The sequence below is a fragment of the Lissotriton vulgaris genome, chromosome 3_1 (genome assembly GCF_964263255.1).
Source record: "Lissotriton vulgaris chromosome 3_1, aLisVul1.2, whole genome shotgun sequence".
NCBI lineage: Eukaryota > Metazoa > Chordata > Amphibia > Caudata > Salamandridae > Lissotriton > Lissotriton vulgaris.
The window spans coordinates 1,514,481,976-1,514,502,758 of NC_141689.1; the positions used below are offsets into that span (position 1 = coordinate 1,514,481,976).

Genomic DNA, 20,783 nt, shown 5'->3' on the forward strand with positions numbered 1-20,783 from the left:
TTTCTTGTTTTTGTTTGGCTTTGTGTTTTTTGAGGCGTTCCTCCGTTGCCTGTTGAGTCTTGCCCTTTTTGCTGCTGTTGCTGCCGCTGATTGCATGGGCGTCAGAATATACGCTGCTAATCGTAGAATCAGAATCACTAGAGCAAGGAACAGAATCTATATGTGTACTGGGCAAAGCTGCTGTTGATGTAGATGGGGCCGTTCGCTGTATCATTTTTGTACTTTTTGCATTTTCAAATTAGCGTGCAAATGTGTATATGCGCCCCTGCTCATAGTCCTCTTTATCGCGCGCGAATTTATAAGCTTTGCAGGTCTTGATTTTATCTTCGTGTTTTGTTAGACGCTCTTGTACATCTTTTCTCATTGTTCCAATTAACTCGTTTGGTTCTAGTTTCGATAATTCAGCATTAATCTCAACCATTTCTTCGAGTAATGCAATCCGATCGATTTCAGCATATTTAATTAAGATCTTGACTATATATATATATATATATATATATATTGGTTTGTGAGTCAGTTCCAAACGTGAACTGACCCGTGAAAACGTTCTGCCTAATGTTGAAAGCGCCAGCCTTTTGCATCAAGGATCCGAGCCAAGTGTCTGTAAATTCCAAATCAACATGGGAAAAATAACATCATGGACGGACACACGAACGAAACGGAAAACAAACTGAAAATCAATCGGATGGTGAAACAAAAGGACTGCGACACACACACAGTGCAAACATGCGCTGTAAAAATCAGCAGCACAACGCTCTACCCACTGGAGGGTTTTAATTATAAACTGTTTTTCTTTGCATCACAGTTTCGAACAGAGGTCTCAAAACGTAAGGACATTATGGATAGAACAGTGGAGAGACAAGAAACAACAAGGAAAACCATGCAAAAGAAATCGAACTGTGACACAAAATAAACGGAAAAAAGCGCAACCACAAATCCCACAAGCCATTGCAAAAACGGAAATGATTCCATGAAAGAATGCCATTGGGGCAAATGAAATGACTTTAAAAAACCGGATGCTGGTTGTGCTCAGAGCCAGGCTTACCTCTGAGGAAGTTCCATGTTGGAACGAAACATGTCAGGATTATGCCACAAGCCGCTGTTTTTTCACCATTAAAGGAGCAGAAATCAAGTTTTCAGGTGTGACCATTGGTTTTTTTTCCTTCGGGGACTTAAACATTGTTGGAAAATATATATATATATATATATATATATATATATATATATATATATATACACCCTTGTAATTTCCACCTTTATTTCATCACTCAATTTCCTTCTTCATTCAAACATAACGAAGGACTATATAGCGTCTGTGCAGCAAGAGACATTATTCCCACAAGAGCGATAAAGAATCAGAGAGAAGCTAGACCACTGTGTATTTGAGGTACAGTTCTTTAGAGTGAGTAATTAGTGAGCTCAAGGGAGGGACTGTGGGGATAGTAATTGTGTGCTTTATGGTTACAGGTGCAGAACTTCCAGACCAGGGAATTCACTAGAAGCACCCCAGTGGCAGTCTCTCTTTTCTCCCAATTCCCCTTTTCCCCTCAGATCAAGTTCTGGTACGTGCTTCTGACAGATTGAAGTGCCCTACCTAAACCTTCCACTTGGGCAGAATGGCTGAAGGCATAGATTTTAAGGCTTTGTCTTCAGTGTTAAAAGGGTTACAGAAACAACTAAGTGAAACTAGGGAAGAGGTTAGGAAGTCAAGTCAGGAAGCAAGGTTCCTTCGTCAACGGCTACATGATTTAGCTACGAGTTTGAATCCTTGCTCTAAAGAACAGGGGCCTCAGTCTTTCTCCCCTTCCCCAACAGCGGCAGAGTTAACCACCCAAGTGATTCACACTATGTCCCCGACGATTTCATTAGCTTCTCCAGAGAGGTTTCAGGGGGATCCAAATAAGGCACAGATTTTATTCACTCAGTGCTCCCTTCACTTCTTATGTAAGCCTATCATTTTCAAGGAAGACCAATCCAAGGTGGCTTTCATACTGTCTTACCTGAGTGGAGATGCTGCAGCTTGTTCCATGTCCTTGGTCAATTCCAATGATCCTATTCTTTACAATTTTGAAGAGTTCAAGTCAGAGTTCCTCAGAATTTTTGATCGAAGGGCCATATCTCAGACCACCAACAATGAACTTCTAGATTTAAAACAAGGAAATCGCGAGCTGGTCGCTTATCTAGCGCAATTCATTTAATTAATTGTGGAAACAAACTGGCCAGAAGCCAAAAGAGCTGCGATTTTCTATCGAGGGCTGAAGGACGAGTTAAAGGATGGCTTATCTCAGGTTCCCAAGAGACCTACTGAGTTGTCAGAATTGATCGACCTGGTCTTGCAAATTGATCAGCGACAATTTGAAAGGAAGAATGAGCGTCGAAGAGAAGTCTGGTATTACTGCCGCGAATAGATCGAATTAAGTCCGAAGCATCCAAGAACAATGAAGCAGGTATTGGGGAAGAACCTATGCAAATTGGTACAGTTCGTGGACCATTAACAAAGGAAGAAAGAGAGAAGAGAAGGGTTGGTAAGCTTTGCATGTATTGCGGAAGCTCGGGGCATTTTGTTAGAGAGTGCCCTAAGAAACCTAAGAACAGTGCTTGGGTAAAAGACTGGCTCCACCAGTAGAAGGAGTTGCTCTGGTGGGAGCAGCCGAAGAGACAGCTCCAGGTACCCAACAAATTGTGAATACATTGCAATCTTCCGCTCCTCATCTGATAATTTCCTGTGTCATCAGATTTCAAGAGACGAAGGAGGAGAAGGTTTCCGCGATGATCGACTCTGGGGTAACAGGAAATTTCTGCGATATCAAGTTTGCTGAATCGTTGGGAATTTCTTTTGTCAAAAAAGATAGGCCAGAACCTGTTCGTGCCGTGGATGGAACCAACTTATCTTCAGGCCTGATCACTTATGACACTGAAGAGATTATATTGAATGGACTTGAAGGCCATCGGAGTTATTTGAATTTTAGTCTCATTGATGCTCTCCAGTTTCAATTCATATTGGGGTTGCCATGGCTTACTGAACATAATCCGAGAATTGACTGGGCAAAATGGACTATAGAAATGAATTCTGACTACTGTGTGGGGCATTGTTTCAATCATGATGCTTCCCAGTCTCAGCCGTCTCCCTCGACCTTTTTGGCGGAGTATACGCGTATGATTTGTACAGTGGAAGTTCAGGACATATAAGAGGAATATGAGCATTTGAAATCTGTATTCGATGAAAGAGAGGCAACTAAATTACCCCCTCATCGGGAGTATGATTGTAGGATTGAGCTCGAGCCTGGGGGGATCCTTGCCGTGAAGTCTAATATATGCTCTGTCAGAAGCTAAAAATGAATTCCTGAAGGAATATTTGGACAAGTATTTAGCCAACTGTTTCATTCGCCCCTCACAATCTCCTGTATCATCTCCTCTGTTTTTTATTCCTAAGAAGAATGGAAAACTAAGAACTTGCATAGATTATCGGGCATTAAATCAAGTCACCAAGAAGAATCGCTATCCTTTGCCTCTAATTTCTGAACTCCTGGATCAGGTTAAAGAAGCCCGCAACTTTACGAAACTGGATCTTCGAGGGACTTATCATCTAGTGCGCATGGCTGAAGGAGACGAGTGGAAGACAGAATTTAGGACTCGTTTCGGATTATTTGAGTACCAGGTCATGCCCTTTGGCCTGTGTAATGAACCAGCAGCATTCCAGCATTTTGTCAATGACATTTTGCGAGAATTTTTGGATCGCTTTGCTGCTGTTTACATTGACGAAATTCTAATTTTTTCTGCTAATCTGGAGGAGCATATGGGTCATGTTCGCGCCATTTTGCAAAAATTGTTGGACAACCAGTTGTTCGTCAAATTGGAGAAGTGTGTATTACATGCAAGACAAGTAGAGTTCTTGGGTTTTGTCTTATCATCCGAAGGAGTGTCTATGGATGATGCAAAGGTCAAGGCGATTAAAGATTGGCCTTCTCCACGAACTGTCAAGGAGGTACAAAGCTTTTTGGGGTTCGCCAATTTTTATAGGCGCTTCATTCCCAAATTTTCAGAGAAGGTTGGTCCCATCTCTAGACTGCTCAAAAAGGAGAAGTTTGAGTGGAACGTAGACACAGAAGAAGCCTTCCAGCTGTTAAAAGAAACCTTCACTACGGCTTCAGTCCTCTTACATCCAAATTCTGGAGAACCCTTCTTTGTGTAAGCGGATGCTTCCAATTTGGCAATCGGTGGGGGTGCTATCACAAAGACATAAAGAATCGGGCCAGCTTCATCCAGTGGCGTACAGATCTCGAAAATTAACTCCAGTTGAAGTCAATTATCCAATAGCTGATAAAGAATTGTTGGCGGTTAAGGATTAATTTCAAGAATAGAGGCATTATTTGTGGGGAGCCAAATATGAGATCATAGTTTTTACTGATCATCGTAATCTCCAGTTCCTCAAGTCTGCAAGAACTCTCACTCCCCCGCAATTGAGATGATCCCTCTTCTTTGCCGATTATAATTTTGTGTTGACCTACAAACCAGGTTCTGCCAATGGTAAAGCGGACGCTTTATCCCGTTTGAATACAGGAGAAGAAAAAGAAGTATCTCAAACAGGTCATATCATTCCTGAAGAAAAAATCATTCGAACAATTCTGTAGTCTGAATTGGAAAACAAGATTAAGAATAGTATTTCAGAATCTAAAGATGGGCTCAGGAAGACTCTGATCAAGAAGTTAAGGATGGAAAACTTTTCTACTTGGGAAGACTCTATGTACCTAATGAAGAACTACAGAAGGAAGTTATCCAATAGTGCCATGATAATCTCCTGGCTGGTCACAAAGGAGTGAAGAAGACCTTGGAGCTTGTGTAAAGAGAATTTTGGTGGCAAGGCATGGAAATTAAGGTGAGACAGTATGTGGCCTCTTGTGAACAATGTGTTAAGGGAAAAGCTCTTAGACAGTCCCCACAAGGTTTACTCATTCCCTTGGCAGTATCACCGTATCCTTGGCATACTGTTTCCATGGATTTTATTGTCGATTTGCCTTCCAGTCAAGGTTTTACAACAATTTTGTGGTAGTGGATTCTTTTTCCAAGATGAGCCATTTCATTTCATTGACTTCTCTCCCAAGTGCTCCTCAGCTAGCCACTTTGTTCACACAACACATAGTAAAGAACCATGGCATTCCCAGTGTTGTGATTTCTTATCGAGGTGCTCAATTTGTCTCTCGGTTTTGGAGATCCTTCTTACAGAACTTAGGGGTGGACTCTCGCTTGTCTACCAGTTTTCACCTTGATACAGATGGACAGACTCAGAGGGTAAATCAGGATTTAGAGCAATACTTAAGTCATTCCTTAATGTATCAGGAGGGGGATTGGCCAGACTTGATTTGGGTGGCGGAATTCGCTTATAACAACTCTGTACATTCCTCCACAGGCTTCTCCCCATTCTTCCTGAACTCAGGCAGGCACCCAAACATGTTCATTGGCAAGATCCAAAGTGATGTTCCAGCTGTTGAGGGAATAGTACAAGAACTTCAGAAGGCTTATCATATGGCCACGGAAAGTTTGGTGAAAGCTAAAGACTCCTATAAGAGGCTGACAAGAGTAGGAGAGAAAGCCCAGTATTTGAGCCTAGAGACAAGGTGTGGGTCTCCACTAAAAATATGCGATTAAAGGGAAACAGGAAATTTCAACCTCGATTTGTAAGTCCTTATGTTTTTGACAAGATGATAAATCCGGTCAGTGTAAGAGTTAAACTACCTACTAAACTTAGATTACACCCAGTGTTTCATGTCTCCTTGATTAAGAAAAATCCTCCAGAGTTACGAAGAATTTTACCGCCAGATCCAGTTCAAGTGCAGTCTAAAGAAGAGTTCGAAGTTAAGAGATTATTAAATGCTAAAATCAGGAAGGGAAGGTTGTTTTACTTAGTGGATTGGTAAGGTTGTGGTGCAGAGGAAAGATCTTGGGAGCCCAGTTCTAACGTTCATGCCCCCAGATTGATCAAGGAGTTTCATAAGATTTACCCTCTGAAGCCCAAAGAGAGAGAAGGAGGACTCTTGGTGGGTGGTACTGTCAGGGGTGATATGTCCAAAACCCAGGTAACTGGTTCCTTTCCTTATGCCAGGTTCAGATTTACGAGATGCGGCAAAGAGAAGCCGCTAACTTGGACTCAAGCTGTTGCCCGCAGTTTCCAGTGCAGAAGATTGTCCGACGATTGTTCAATGCAATCGCGGTATTTCCAAGATGGCGGCCGCGAGCGCTTATGTTGCACAAGTCTTTCTGCTGCGATTAATTATCACGCATCAGCACCTCAGGTGCAGCGCATTTTAACGGTCTTTTTCCGGCGAGTGGAGCGTTTTTTCAGTGATGCGCTTCACCTTACAAAAGTTATTTCAGAAGAGAAGAATTCTTGTGGCCATTAAGTCGGTATTTACAGCATTTACCTAGCAGCCTACAGCTCTGTGATACCGCTATTTCTTTTGAAGAGACTCCAGTATAGTAACTAGTGAGGTCCAGCCTTACAGAGTCCTTGTCAGTCTTCAGAGTAGAGCCTCCTGGTTATCCTGTGGTGTAGTCTCTCTAGAGGAGAAGTTAGAAGGATATTTTTGCCTACTGTTAGTAGCAACCATATATTCCCTATTAATTTCGTAAAGCCTTGGAGCCGCTTCACTCTTCATTTGAATCATCTTCATTTTGCGCAGCTCAATTCACTGAGGTATCCTGAATGTAGCTATGAAATATATATATATATATATATATATATATATATATATATATCCACCAACGTGTTCCCGTTACAGAGGGCACTCTTCTCACAGCCGGTGCGAGTTCCAAGGACTGGCTTTCCTCGCAATTAATTAGTCACCAACACAATTATACTCGCACTCCACCAGGGTTATTTTTTAAGCAGGTTTATTTCAACAGCGTGCCATTACAGCACACTGTCACTTAACCAACGCGTTTCAATCTTGCAATCTTGCTCACAGTTGCAAACATTTGTCCCTCCTCAGTTTCAAGATTATATACCAGGAAGTCATAGTATCACTATAATGATGCATTATGGCACTGGTAGTTACATTCTTCATTTTTATCATTTTTTCACTTTTCCTCATTTCATTGTTAGTGTTTCAATTCTTGCATTAAATTACTGGTATTGGTCACAACAACTGTATATATTTGATTAATTTACGCGCTTTACTCAGTATTATGAGGTTCTGCATATTCTCTAAGTGAGTAAATGCATGGTAAGTTTTCATTTCACCACATGTTCTATTGATGAATATACATAACATGCAACAGATCCATTTTCATAGTACCCTCTAAGTGAGTTACTGTAGATGCCATATCATATCTAGATTTTGATATGATTTCTTCTCAATTTTCATTATATTTCACTTTCCATATATATGCATACAATAGCGTGCCTTATTTTCTCAGTTTTTTAGGACTCCGTGTCCAATTTTTACGGTCTTATACAGATTGTACATATTTGACCCACAAGTGTATTCCTATTTGACCAGAATAATTGTTCAAATTGGAAATAGTTCATCAAAGGTGCACATAAAGTTCTTCACCCTCCAGGAATCTTAGTTTTAAATCGGATAATCAGTCTCGATTCTAGTCGACGTAATGTCAACAATCTATTTCCGCCTCTCTCCTTTATTGGTACTGTTGCCAGTCCACTGTATGTCATGTCCTTCCATGTCCTTTTTTCTTTTTCATGTGTTAACATGTGTTTTGCCATGGCGTAGCTTAGGTCCCAATTGTCAATCGCTCGAATATGTTCTAATATTCTTTTATGAAGAGGGCAGATTGTGCTTTCGATATACCTTTTGCCACAAAAACATTGTAATAGGTACACAATATGTGTTGTTTTGCAATTGATATTCCCTTCCACCGTGAAGGTTTTTCCTTTAGGATCTTTGATCTTGGTTAGATTGCGTCCTACTTGACAGGCCTTACATTGACTGCATTTTGTAAAGCCTTTTTGTTTTTCATCCAACCAATTAATACTTTTTTTCTTTTATATATATATATAACTTCTCCACAGAAATAAGAGCAGCAGCCACACAGGGAGATCCTTTGGAAGCAACTTTATTCATATTTTGATGGCGAATGCATTTCGGCAATTTGTGCCTTCGTCAGCGCCCAAGATGTGTTGCACTCGCTCCCAATTTCGCTGAATGTTCAAGTCAGCCGCCCCCTCAATGATAAAGCGAGCGGCCACGCCCCCTGATAGCATTTCACGCACCTGTTGCACTTCCTTGCATGCCACGGAATTATATATATATATAATTTGTAATTATCACCTTTATTTCATCACTCAGTTTCCTTCTTCATTCAAACATATAACGAAGGACTATATAGCGTCTGTGCAGCAAGATACATTATTCCCACAAGATCGATAAAGAATCAGAGAGAAGCTAGACCACTGTGTATTTGAGGTACAGTTCCTTAGAGTGAGTAGATTAGTGAGCTCAAGGGAGTGACTGTGTGGATAGTAATTGTGTGCTTTATGGTTACAGGTGCAGAAGTTCCAGACCAGGGAATTCACTAGACGCACCCTAGTGGCAGTCTCTCTTTTCTCCCAATTCCCCTTTCTCCCTCAGTGCTGCGGGCAGAGTAAATTCTAGTCCGCAGTGGTGTTTGGGAGTTCAGCTCCCGTGGAAGATCAAGTTCTGGTACGTGCTTCTGACAGGGACCAATACATCGTTCCAACTTCTCCTTCGTCACCATTACCTCAAGCGAGTTCTCCACCGGAGGATATAGCCAGCTTTCATGACTTGATTGAAAAAGCCGCAAAAAGATTTGAGCTTACTATGCCTGTAAAAGAAAGGGAATGTTTCCTGTATGCCTTCAAAGAGTCATCTCGAAAGTCAGTAAGGGCTATCCCGATAATCCAAGACATCTAGGATGAAGGAATAAAATTGATGAGAAATCCGGCATCAGTGCCAGCATCAATTCCTAAACTTAATAAGAAATACCGTGCTCCAGAGACAGCTCCAGCATGGTCGTCCGGAGTCTGTTACTCAAGCGGCGCAGATACGCTCCAGAAATCCGGTGACAGCCTGTTTGGCGCCTCCTGATATGAAGGTAAACAAATGGACATTATTGGAAAGCGCTTTGCAGTTATGGCGGCAGCGTCTATCAAGGCAGCAAATGCAATGGCGCTTATCAGTAGATTTAAAAGACAGATGTGGTCAGACATCGCACCAATCCTGTCCTATCTCCCAGATGACAAAAAGGAGGAAGCAAATACAATTTCACAAGATGGAGCCAGAGCAGCATCTGAGTCCATAGATGTAGCGATGGCTGAAATCAACATCTTTTAGGCCTGAGGTCCAATAAAAAAATCATGGACATGCCTTTTGATGGAGAAAGCCTGTTTAGGAAGCACATTGACGAGGCGCTTCAATGAATAAAAGCAGACACTGATACTGCTAGAGCTTTGGGATCTTTACAACAAGGTCCCTACCAGTCTTTTTGTGGCAGAGGATCGAGAGGACATTTCCAGCAACGTTCCTGTAGGAGAGTAGCGTCTGCTATCCTATGGTCACCCCAATTTTTGCTTTTTGCTTCACTGGTTTTCGACTTACTGAGGCTGTGGGCCTGCTAATCAGACCCCCAGCCTGCTGTTCTCTCTCTAAATTTATAATACATGTGCTATAGGCACATACCACAATTGGAAATGGACTCCTTGTCAGCCCCTGTACCATGCACTATAGGTGCTCAGGGCATAGGTGCCACCAAGGCCTACCAGGGGCTGAAGCATAGCTTTTGCCACCCCTGGCTGGTTCTTAAATTGACACAACTGGCTGATCACTCAGCTGGGGCAAGTGGGTGTAATCACCCCTTGCTTAGATATAGTATACCTATATCTAAACCTATATCTGGACACATATATAGCCTGTAAGCCACTCCTATGGAAGGCCTCATCAATCCTGGAGGCAGAGTGCGTGGTTTTATGTGAGATGGAGCTCTGGCATGAGCTGAGCCTGTCTGCAGCTGTCGGGAACAACTCCCTAAGCTGATCCGGGATAATGCCATACCATATACTCTTAAGCGCCTTATAATCCTCGCGGTTATATAGCAACTTTGGTTTGGCTTTATCAAAACATGTCGTGTAAGGTGTCATACGAATTGGAATACTACCCCCTCGCCAGTTCTGGCGACGGGGGTAGCATTCCACCCTTCTAGAGGGATAAGACATGTTACTTTACTGAAACGCGGTTGATTTAAAATGAGCCTCAGATCCACAAAATGGATGCCCCTGCCACAGACACGGGCCTGGCCTCCTGCTGCTGACCGAAACTCAGCAAATGGTGGCCTGGACAAAGGGTTTCCTGTCGCAGGGCGGTGTTAAACCACCCCAGACAGGAGATAGTGGATTGCAGCAGGGAGGTTTCAAAGAAACCAGACACTGCCTGGGGAGCACAAGGCTGCCCCTTGCATAATCCGGCCAAACCGGTTCTGGGGCCTTCCAGCCCCAGTCCCAGCGCGGCCTGGATCAAAGGAAAGGGGTGTAACGACCCCCTTCCTGGGTCCCACCCATAGGAGGGGACCTAGCAGGATGTCCAGCCCACCAGATTCGAATAAGAGTGGGAGCAGTGCCAATGCAACTCAGATCATCCTGAAGAAACATAAGAAACGAATTCTGGACCCTTCGACATTCTATTCGACATAGAAGCCTGAAGAATCTCCCTTGTGGTCAAGGAGTGACCACCCTGTGCAAACAGGCACCATCCAGCCCTCGACCCTTGCTTTGTTGCAGTTCCCGCCGGAACTCGAGCGACAGAGATCGACGAGATCAAGCTTGCCTGCCTTCTCCCATCCCGATCCACAGTCCCTGCAGAGCTGAGACCAGTGGAGGCGACCGGAAGCGTGGGGCACGCCATCTTGAAAAGGCCACGAGACGCTGACCGTGCAGCCCACGAGTGATCCTCGAAGCTGTGCACCGGGGTTTGAGAAGCCCCCACCCCGAGCTACACTTGCACCAAAGCTACCCCCTCCACACTCGACGAGTGCTGCGTGGGGCCCTTCTGCTTGTGGCGGCTCGACGCGTTGGCCCGGTCACTTGCCAGCTGGCTTGTGGCCCCTGTGCCGACGAAACCTTGAATACAACTTGCTTTTCTGGTTGCTCCAGATCTGCACCAGCTCCTGTGAAAAGGAGCCCCCACTCTGACCCTCCTGGTTCGAGTGATAAGCAATCTCCCGGTTCCGCGTGGATTGCTTTTGCCAAGTGCTGTTTGCTGCAATCTTGAAGCCGACGGTGCTGACGGCGAGAGCCTACGTGGGACAGATCGTGACCTGCTCCTGGACGTCGCAGATGCCCCAGAGCCCACGTGACAGCGGAGAGAAGCCTATCGACAACCACCTGATTGCGCCCGACATTGCCTGGTTCCGTCCTGGTTCCACCCTGGTCACTGCTGAGTGACCCAGACTCTGTCCCCTCTGCTTTCAGGTACTTTTCTACTTCGATCCACCCTTGGATCGCACCGGACACTTCTGCTTCCCAACGCCTGCAGCTGCAACAGCTTCAAGCACCAAGAGCCTGCGTGTCAAAACCCGACGCCACTTCGACCCTGTGCACCCACGGCCTGTGGGTGAGGTAACATTGCAACGCCGGTGTTCCCACACTGGTACACACCTATAGGGTCTGTGTCTAAAGTTTTGTTCCTCTAGGTTCAGCGGAAGTATCTTTTAATTCACTTTATGCAACTTTTACGCACCATTGACATTGCATTGGTGCAAGCCGCACTTTCCGTGCTGCACCCGAGTTCCGTGGGCTACTCCCGACTTCAGCATTGCTAGTCCTGACTGCTCCCAGCGAATCTCTAGGCCCTAGGCCTAACCACTGTTCGATTGGTATCTCTTATACCATTTTTTTAGTATATGGTTTAAGTGGCCACCGGCCCTCATCCAAAAGTGTGCAACTTTGTATGTTATACTGTGCTTTTGATTTAACTCTTGTGCCCCTTTCCTCATAAAGAGTACTGGGGAGTAATTTAGAAATAAATACATATATTTTTATAATATATACTTGTGTGGTGTCCTTTCATTTGATTACAGGATTGTATGTGGTAAAACAGCTCGCTTAACACGACCTCTTAAGTTAAGCCTTTAAGGCTGCTTAGTCCATGCTACCACTAGGATAGCTTGTCTAACAAGGTTGACTTACAACCAGACATCTTTGGGGTTTGTTTGGACTGATACCAAGTGGTTCCAGAATTGGAAACACTACATATCAGGCCAACTTCTCACAGTTCCTCTTTTCGGTCGAACAGGTAACAGCCGTACCATAAACAGGGGTACAGTCAGTTCTCCACCAATCAACAGTATTGGTCCTCTAATACATCATTTCAGCAGCATGGAAGGAGAAAATCTTCTGCAAGAGGAAAGGCGCAAGATTCTGGTCGAAGACAGTGATATTCTACAGGCGCCTCCGGCCCCGTCTCATCTCAAACAGTTACATTACCTTTCTCAATTTCTAAATTATTGGCAATCAATAACATCAGACAAATGGGTGTTAGACATCATAACACAGGGTCACACCCCGGAATTCTCACAAAAACTCTGAATCGCCACCTCTCTACAGAAATCAAAATCATCTCCCAGCCCTCAAGACAGAAATTGTAACTTTCCTAATGAAAGGGGCAATAGAAGAGGTACCACCAGATCAACAGGGGACAGAATTCTATTCACACTTTTTCCTCATAAAGAAAAAGCAGTCTTCCAAATGGAGACCGGTAATGGACCTGAGAGATCTGAACGAATACATAACGAAAATCTTGTTCCGCATGCTGTCATTACAGGAAATCCTCCTATTACTTCGCAGAGGAGATTACATGGTCTCTCTAGACCTTTTGGATGCATATTTCCATATCCCAATCCACAAGAAGCACAAACGGTATCTGCGGTTCATGGTGGTGTGGCACCATTACCAGTTCAAAGTATTACCTTTCGGCCTAAAATCTGCCCCAATGGTTTTCACAAAATGTATGGCACCGATCGCAGCACATCTAAGGCAACAAGGTCTCCAAATGTTCCCATATTTGGACGACTGGCTGATAAAAGGAACATCGTACCAGGATTCACAACAGTCTTTACAAATCTGTATGGATCTTTTCCAGAAATAAGGCCTTCGAATAAACAGAGAGAAGTCCTCCTTTACTCCGACACAGTCACTCCAATTCCTCGGAACACTATTGAAAACTCAGGAAGCGAAAGCTTTTCCCTCAGAGGAACGCATAACAAAGATTTTAAATCTGACAGCATCAATAAGATCAAAAAAGTCCACATCCATCAGGATCTTCAAATCTTTACTGGGACTGATGTCATCCTGTATCCCATTGATTCCCAATTGCCGTTTCCATATGAGACCACTACAAGAATCCCTAGACAAACAGTGGGTTCAAACTCTAGGTTCATTCGAAGACAAACTAGTCATCAACTCTCAGTTCAAACGGGCAATGTCATGGTGGGGTATCAGGAGCAACTTGACAAAGGGACTACTATTCGAACCTCAATCTCCAAGTTACATCATGACATCAGACGCTTTATTGCAAGGTTGGGGAGCGCACCTGCAAGACCTAGAGATTCAAGGCCATTGGTCACCTCAAGAGGCAAAGTTTCACATCAATCTCTTGGAATTAAAAGCAGTTTTCCTGGGTCTTCAAGCCTTTCTGCCCAGAATTTGTGGTTCATCGGTCCTGGTAAGGACCGACAGCACAACAACGATGTTCTATCTTCTGAAACAGGGTGGCACAAAGTCAAAGCCCCTCTCTGATCAGGCACAAACCATTTGGAATTGGCTTCTACATCACAGTATAGCTCTACAGGTGGAAGATGTTCCTGGGGTAAACAACACAAGGGCAGATTTGTTAAGCAGATCATCTGCCATTTGCCATGAGTGGGAACTGAATCAAAACCAACTTCTTCGAATATTCAATCTATGGGGCAAACCAAATTTGGACTGGTTTGCGACTCAAAACAACAAAAAATGCAAACTTTACGCAAGCAGATTCCCACAGAAAGGATCAAGGGGAAATGCCCTTCATCTCCGATGAACCGGATGTTTGCTTATGTGTTCCCTCCATTTCCTCTAATTCCAAAGATATTGAGAAAAATGAGATCAGAACCATGCCACATAATCCTAATAGCCCCAGCCTAGCCGAGACAGTTTTGGTACACAGAACTTCTCCAATTATCAGTGGAGCCCAGGATACAGTTTCCAATGATCCAGACTCTGATTTCCATGAACAAGGGCCAAGTTCTTCACCCACAATTGACCTCTCTAAAATTGTCAGCTTGGAACCTTTTAAGCATGAATTTCACTCACCAGATATTCCCCAAGAATGTCGTGAAATTCTGGCAAATTCTATGGCAATGTTTACTAACAAGACATATGCAGCAAAATGGGAAAGATTCTGTAACTGGTGTATTTCAAATAATGTTCACCGGAGCAAATTCTTCCATATCTGCTTCCATATCTGCTTCAACTAGCCAGATCGGGACTTTCTCATTCTTCAATAAAAGTCCATTTAGCGGTGATCTCCAGATACCGTAAATCTCCAAGATGTGCATCACTTTGGTCTCAGAGACTAATTAAAGACTTCCTAAAAGGTTTATTCAGGAAATTTCCTCCAATTAAACGTCCTCCGCCTCCTTGGCAACTTAACATAGTTGTCACAACTCATGAGAGCGCCTTTTGAACCAATTCCCAAAGCTGAGTTGCAACTTCTCTCGTGGAAGGTAGCCTTGCTTCTTGCTCTTACTTCAGCGAGGAGAGTCAGCGAAATTCATGCTTTCTCAATTCTGGATCCCTTCATGCAGTTCAGATCGGATAAGGTGCTTCTCAGAACGAATCCGAAATTTGTCCCTAAAATACCTTCTTCTTTTCATCTAAATGAACCTGTGATCCTACCTAAATATTTCAAGAATCCTTCCACTACGGCAGAAAAGGCTCTACACACTTTGGACATTTGGAGATGTCTGAAGTTTTACATAGAAAAGACAAAATCATGTCGTAAATCAAATCAATTATTTATCGCTTATTCAGGACCAAGAAAAGGTTTGGCTCTTTCAAGAACCTCCATTTCCAGATGGATTGCATCCGCCATTGTCTTCTGTCATGAAAAAGCGGGAAAACCTCTGTGCACAAGAGTACGTGCTCATGATACACGGAAGATGGCAACTTCAACTGCCTTGCTAGCAGGCGTATCGCTTCCAGACATCTGCAGAGCAGCAACTTGGTCAAATGTCCATACATTTGCCAAACATTATTGTCTGGACACAGAATGGAAAGCAGAGTCAGCAGTGGGACAAGCAGTTCTGTTCTGCGACACCTATTTAACTAAGGTACATGGTTTTTCTCTTTACAATTACTTTTTTCTGTAATGGTATGTATACCCAAATGTCGTTTCAATGGCAAAAAGTTGTTGCATGATTTCTTAATGAGTCCTTTCTTTAAAAAATTTTTTTTTTTTAAAGAGTGTTATGGCGCAGAGCCCTGAGACAAAGGGGGTCTAGCCTAGAAACGCTCTTGGAAATGGACTGCTATCTAGTCTGGTACAAGAATGTGAAGCTATGAAAGATACTATACTGGAGAAAAAAAAGTTACTTACCTGTACACTATGGTTCTCCAGCATTATCTTTCATAGATTCACATGCACCCACCCACCTCCCCGTTTTCTTCTAGGTAGACCGCCTTTATCTCACATAGCTCACTCTTGGGCTATTGGAAATGTGAGGTATGGTGGCTCTGCTGGGGATGGTGTATGTTGGTGCTGGCAGCTGATTGACAGTGGTTTGGACCACATAATGAGTAGAAGAGTTTACCTATTGTTATACTACTCTATGGTTTCCATGCAGTTTTTTCTTCTACTGCTATGGTTATTCTTTTTACCGGGAGACTCCCACCATGACGACGGGGAAGATACAAGCATGTGAATCTATGAAAGATAATACTGGAGAACCATAGTGTACAGGTAAGTAACTAGTTTTTTTTAGAAAAATGCAGTATTTTTGTTTTTAATGGAAAATGTTCATGTTGTTAAGCATATATTATTATTTAATCAGAAATATCTCCCCCCAAATCTATCCCACTCAAATGCATTTCAGTGACAGTAATATACCATACTGAACTGCATTGTGAACACACCACACTGCACTACATCGAAGGGACACTAACCCCCAACATTGAATTCTAGGCAGACGATCCCACCACACTGTACTATTTTATATTAAGATTATCCCTCAGCTTTGCGTTCAAGAGGTATCATTAATGCACTTTTGGAACAGTAGCCGTCCATACTTCACTACATTCTAGGGGCGCCAACCTATTACGCTCCAGCACAGGCGTGCAAATTCAGCATAATGCTGTTCATCCTGCATGCACTTATACACTACACTACACTGAACTCTGGGGACACATACCCAGTCTACTGCACGTCATTCTCTGCACAAATCCTCAACAATGCGCCCTAGGGACATCAAATCACTACAGTGCATTTTAGGGACACCGTTCTACCTCCTTTCACCGGAGCAATGCTAATGGATCTCATTGCGCTACAACCATTAGGAAAAATAATGTAGTGGCAAGCAAAAGTTTACAGAACCATGCAGTCTGCACGTTTCCTTTCTAATCCTGACTCTGATGCACTTGTTTTAAGGAAAAGATTGAGGCATAATATTAGAAACTCCTTCAAAGCCACACATCTATTCGTGAGGAAATCGGTTTAGAATTATCTACGTACTGAGAAGGCTTCTTTCCAGCACTCTTTGACGTCACCTAAGGGCACTGATATAATCAGGAAATTAAAGATCCACAGCACATTTTGCATACTTAACATTTGCCACCATATTAAAACCATGTTACAGTAAGCTTGTTACTGCAAGAACAGGCACAGATCACTTCACAAAAGAACTTTGTAAGGCAGGTAGACATGGCAATATACCTAAGCTGAATTCGGAAGTATGCAACAATAGTTTAATAGTTATATACACGTCTGTAAATGAACATAGCCACCGTAAAAGGTGCAAATGTAAACGTAACTGCGGTAAAGCAAATATATTCAAAGATGGATCGCCCATCACAGGCAGAAATCCGAGTTGTGCAACTCCGTATTGATCACTGTCCAATAGTAAAAGTACTGTCCTGTTTTGCCAATTATGAGTGGAATTAGGCATTTAACATAGTGACCGAGATTGTATGGGCTTGATAATGTAGCAATTTTTCCACAATGGCACTGTGAATTCACAGTGACTACAGAAGCCACCCATGTAGCATTCATTTTCAGTGTTACTTTCTGCTTCAACACTTTTTCAAAGTGTTGTCAGAATGCAAACTATGCATAGTAATCTAATGATTCCTAGTGTGAAACTTATTTTTTTTTTTAAAAGAAGTTAATTTTTTAATAATTTGTAACCGTGATTTTTATGTTTGTCTAGGGAATGAAATCAACTGTTCAGACTATCTCAGTAGGCGGAATGAATACCTCTCAGTTTAAGACCATCATTCCTCTGCAGACCACGTCCAATGTTCAGCAAATTCAGGTACCTGGCAGCAAGTTCCACTATGTACGACTTGTTACGGCCACAACAGCAAACACTACTAACCAGTCAACCATTCACAACCCCACTACCAACACTTTGACTCTGCAGCAAGGTAAGTGGTTTTATTGTGAATGTATTGTATGCTTTTTTTTGTGTAGCACTGTCTATCTTTAGAGAACCTTCTCTTGGGTGGTGAAAAGAAACAAAACTTTGAAAACCACTTGAACATTTGCAGGGACGTTAAACCACACATACCCACCCCACCCCTAGTGTGACCTTAAAAATGCCTCTCTAGTCTAACTCTAATTTGTATTATGGCATTAACCAAGGCTCTTTGATTTTACTAAATTATATATTTGGTATATTTAAAGAGGCTTTCAGTCAGCCCTCTTCATCCACTGGTTTTATTTTTGTCATTCACATTTTTCTTCCTCTCACTACAGCATAGGGTAATGGGTCTTCCGGCTTCAGTCTTTGGATAATTTCATTCGCTAGTTAAGACATCCACACACAACGTAGTTACCCTCCATGCCAGAACTAGTATGGTATGGTGTGTTTATTTAGACAAAATACATTTTTGCTTTTTTGCTAATGCGCTCCTTTTGTATTATGATGAGGGCCCAGCAGCTCCCCTAAACAAAGGTTTACAAAAGACATGGCAAAAAAAGCATTGGCCAAGTCAAAGGGCTTGCAGCCAACACATGCCTATTGACTTTGCCAATGCTTGTTGCATATGATGTTAAGGATTGGAATCATCTACAGTTAGTTAGAATTGGTGTAGTACCAACTCAGATTGTTTTTTTCCCCTGATGTTCATGAAGGATTTGTTTTCATTCTTGTGCCGCCTTCTCTTGGCTGTATACCCCTGATAAAGAAGCAACTGCTCTGCATGCTGCTGTTTTCTGCCAGGGAAACCAAGGGGTCAACTTCTTTTGTTTTAACCCTGAATTATAGAATGAAACCTGTTCAAAATTAGCATCTAGTTCCTGTGGAAACTGTGGACCGCCTGTTAAATGCCAGCTCAGAAGATACAGCAACTTGTGCTTGGCACAAAAACCTAGGGAAGACAGTGCTTCTATTTAGAATAACTTTTTGCCCCACAGCTTTGTGACTAATTGGAGCGCAACCTCTGTCATCATCTGAAACCACAGGATTTGAGTTCTATTCCATTTGTTCAATTTAATGAAGCCACATGCTATTTTGACTGGTATGGTACCATAGAGCTGTGCCTGTAGTTTGTCAGTTGTGTTCGAGGCATGTGGGCTGCTGAATTCATATCTGTGCATAGATCGCAGCCTAATGATGGGTCCGGATGATTGCACATTGTTGTCCTGGAAGAGTCTTCGAAGTATCACGAGATAGGTGGCTCCTCCCCTGGACTACAGTGCGCATGGGCATCGACTCCATCCTCAGATTGTGTTTTTCCGCCATTGGGTTCGGATGTCTTTAATTCCCTCTTGTCGGAATCGATAGAAAAACTTTCTTGAGACCAAAAGGTCTTTAGCCTATACGTCGGTATTGTCTTGCGTTCGGCTTTACTTCTTCTAGCTCGGCTCCGAGCCGTTTTCTGTACTCCCGCGTGCTCTCGGCGCGGAAGGCCTAGTCGACGTTCCTGACTTATCGACTATCCATCGTGGACCGAAGTCCATTCAAGAGATGTCCGGTCTGTAACTCGAAGTACCCCCACATCGACGTCCACCCGGTGTGCAACAAGTGTCTGTCGCCGGACCACGATGAGGCCAAGTGTATGGCCTGCTCACGCTTCAGGTCCAAGAAGACACTTAAGCTTCGACGAGCTGCGCGCCTGGAGGCCCAGCAATCTGCTCCAGCGCCTGAGGACATTTTCGATGCTGGGGATGTCGAGGAAGAATATGTCCAGGACGTTTCGGAATCAAACCCCGCGTCGGACGTCGAAGAAGACTACGACTCTGATGCAGAGGTGTTCGAAAGTGAAGAAGTCGTCGAGGAGGTAGGAGACGACGACGGTGCCCTCGGGGCCATGGAGGATAGCTCGGATGAGGAGCTTCCTCAATCTGACTCTTTGGCCGTGCCTATTTATAAGGCCCAGGTCGAGGGATCGCCTTCGGGCCTTACCCAAGACCTCGATATGGATTCCACGGCCCCGCCTTCGGGCCCGGCCACGGACATTGTTACCGAGCCACTCCCTGGCAAAACGAAACCAAAAGTGAAACCTACGGTCTCGACGCCAGATACTGCGCAGGTGCAAGCATCGAAACCGAAAGTGCGCATAGCTTTGGTCGGATCGAAGACTTCGGAGGCTTCGGCGCCGAAGATGGCTGTCGAACCAAAAAGCCAAGTCAAGGGCATCGAGACGAAGTCTGCCGCACCGAAGACTAAAGTTAAGGTGGTCGATACTGGCGTGTCGGCGCCGAGGACAGTCGACGCCGGCAAGGGCCTAGTCGACCCGAAGACGGCTGTCGACGAACCGAAAAAAACTCTCGGTGACCCGAAGAAGCGACTCGATGACCCGAAGGTCCTCTCTGCCCCGCGTCCGCACGACAAGGCCAAGGGCGCTGCGCCTCGTGAGTCGACTACAAAAGCGGCCTCGAAGGACTCTACTCCGAAAGTGGCTTCGAAGGACTCCGCTGAACCGGCGCGTCCATCCGCCGTGTTCACCAAAAAGGTGACGGACTCCCTGCAGCGCATCAGGGACGGCACAGCGGCGGTCAAACCGAAGGACCCTCCGCAGCCTGTGGAAAAACCAGTTAAGGCGTCCATGCCGATCCTCTTTACGTTGCCGCCTAAGATGGCGCCGAAGGCTTTCGCACCTAAGGCTGTGGCCGGCGTGCCCGAAAAGGTCTCCCCGACGCCGAGGGCGTTGTCAGTGGTCCACGGCCCGCGACCTCGACGACCTTCGGGGGATGGGCGTCAGGAACACTTCATCGACGCCGAAACGGCAGGCTTTCCCTCCTGAAGCGGAAAATCACCCCAGAACCCCAACTGGAGTCTTACAAGATCCCTCTCAAGAAGAAGAAGGACTCTGCTTGCTCTCCAGTCTTGGTGGAACCCATTTCCCCACAGACTCATGATTTGTCGCCCACTTACTCCGATGTGGACGATGATGAGGAGGAATACAGTTATCCAGTCTATACAGACCCTGAGGATACAAATGAGCCCGGGCAGCTGGTGGTGACCCTGGGGATCCTCATTCAGGCCAAGACCCTCAACTCTTTTCTGCAAAGACTTCACCTACAGAAGACTCTGCTGCTTTCAATGCCATCATTGAACGGGCT

At 44.1% G+C, this 20,783-nt stretch overlaps 1 protein-coding gene across 4 annotated transcripts in view; it reads left to right on the top strand.

Moving 5' to 3' along the window:
* Nucleotides 1-20,783, top strand: part of LIN54 (lin-54 DREAM MuvB core complex component) — a 620,706-nt gene that overhangs the window by 361,493 nt on the left and 238,430 nt on the right. For all 4 annotated transcript variants that reach the window (XM_086961987.1, XM_086961989.1, XM_086961988.1 and 1 more), the window contains one exon: nt 17,425-17,641. In XM_086961987.1, the coding sequence (XP_086818113.1) occupies nt 17,425-17,641 (217 nt within the window). The remainder of the gene's footprint in view (nt 1-17,424; nt 17,642-20,783) is intronic.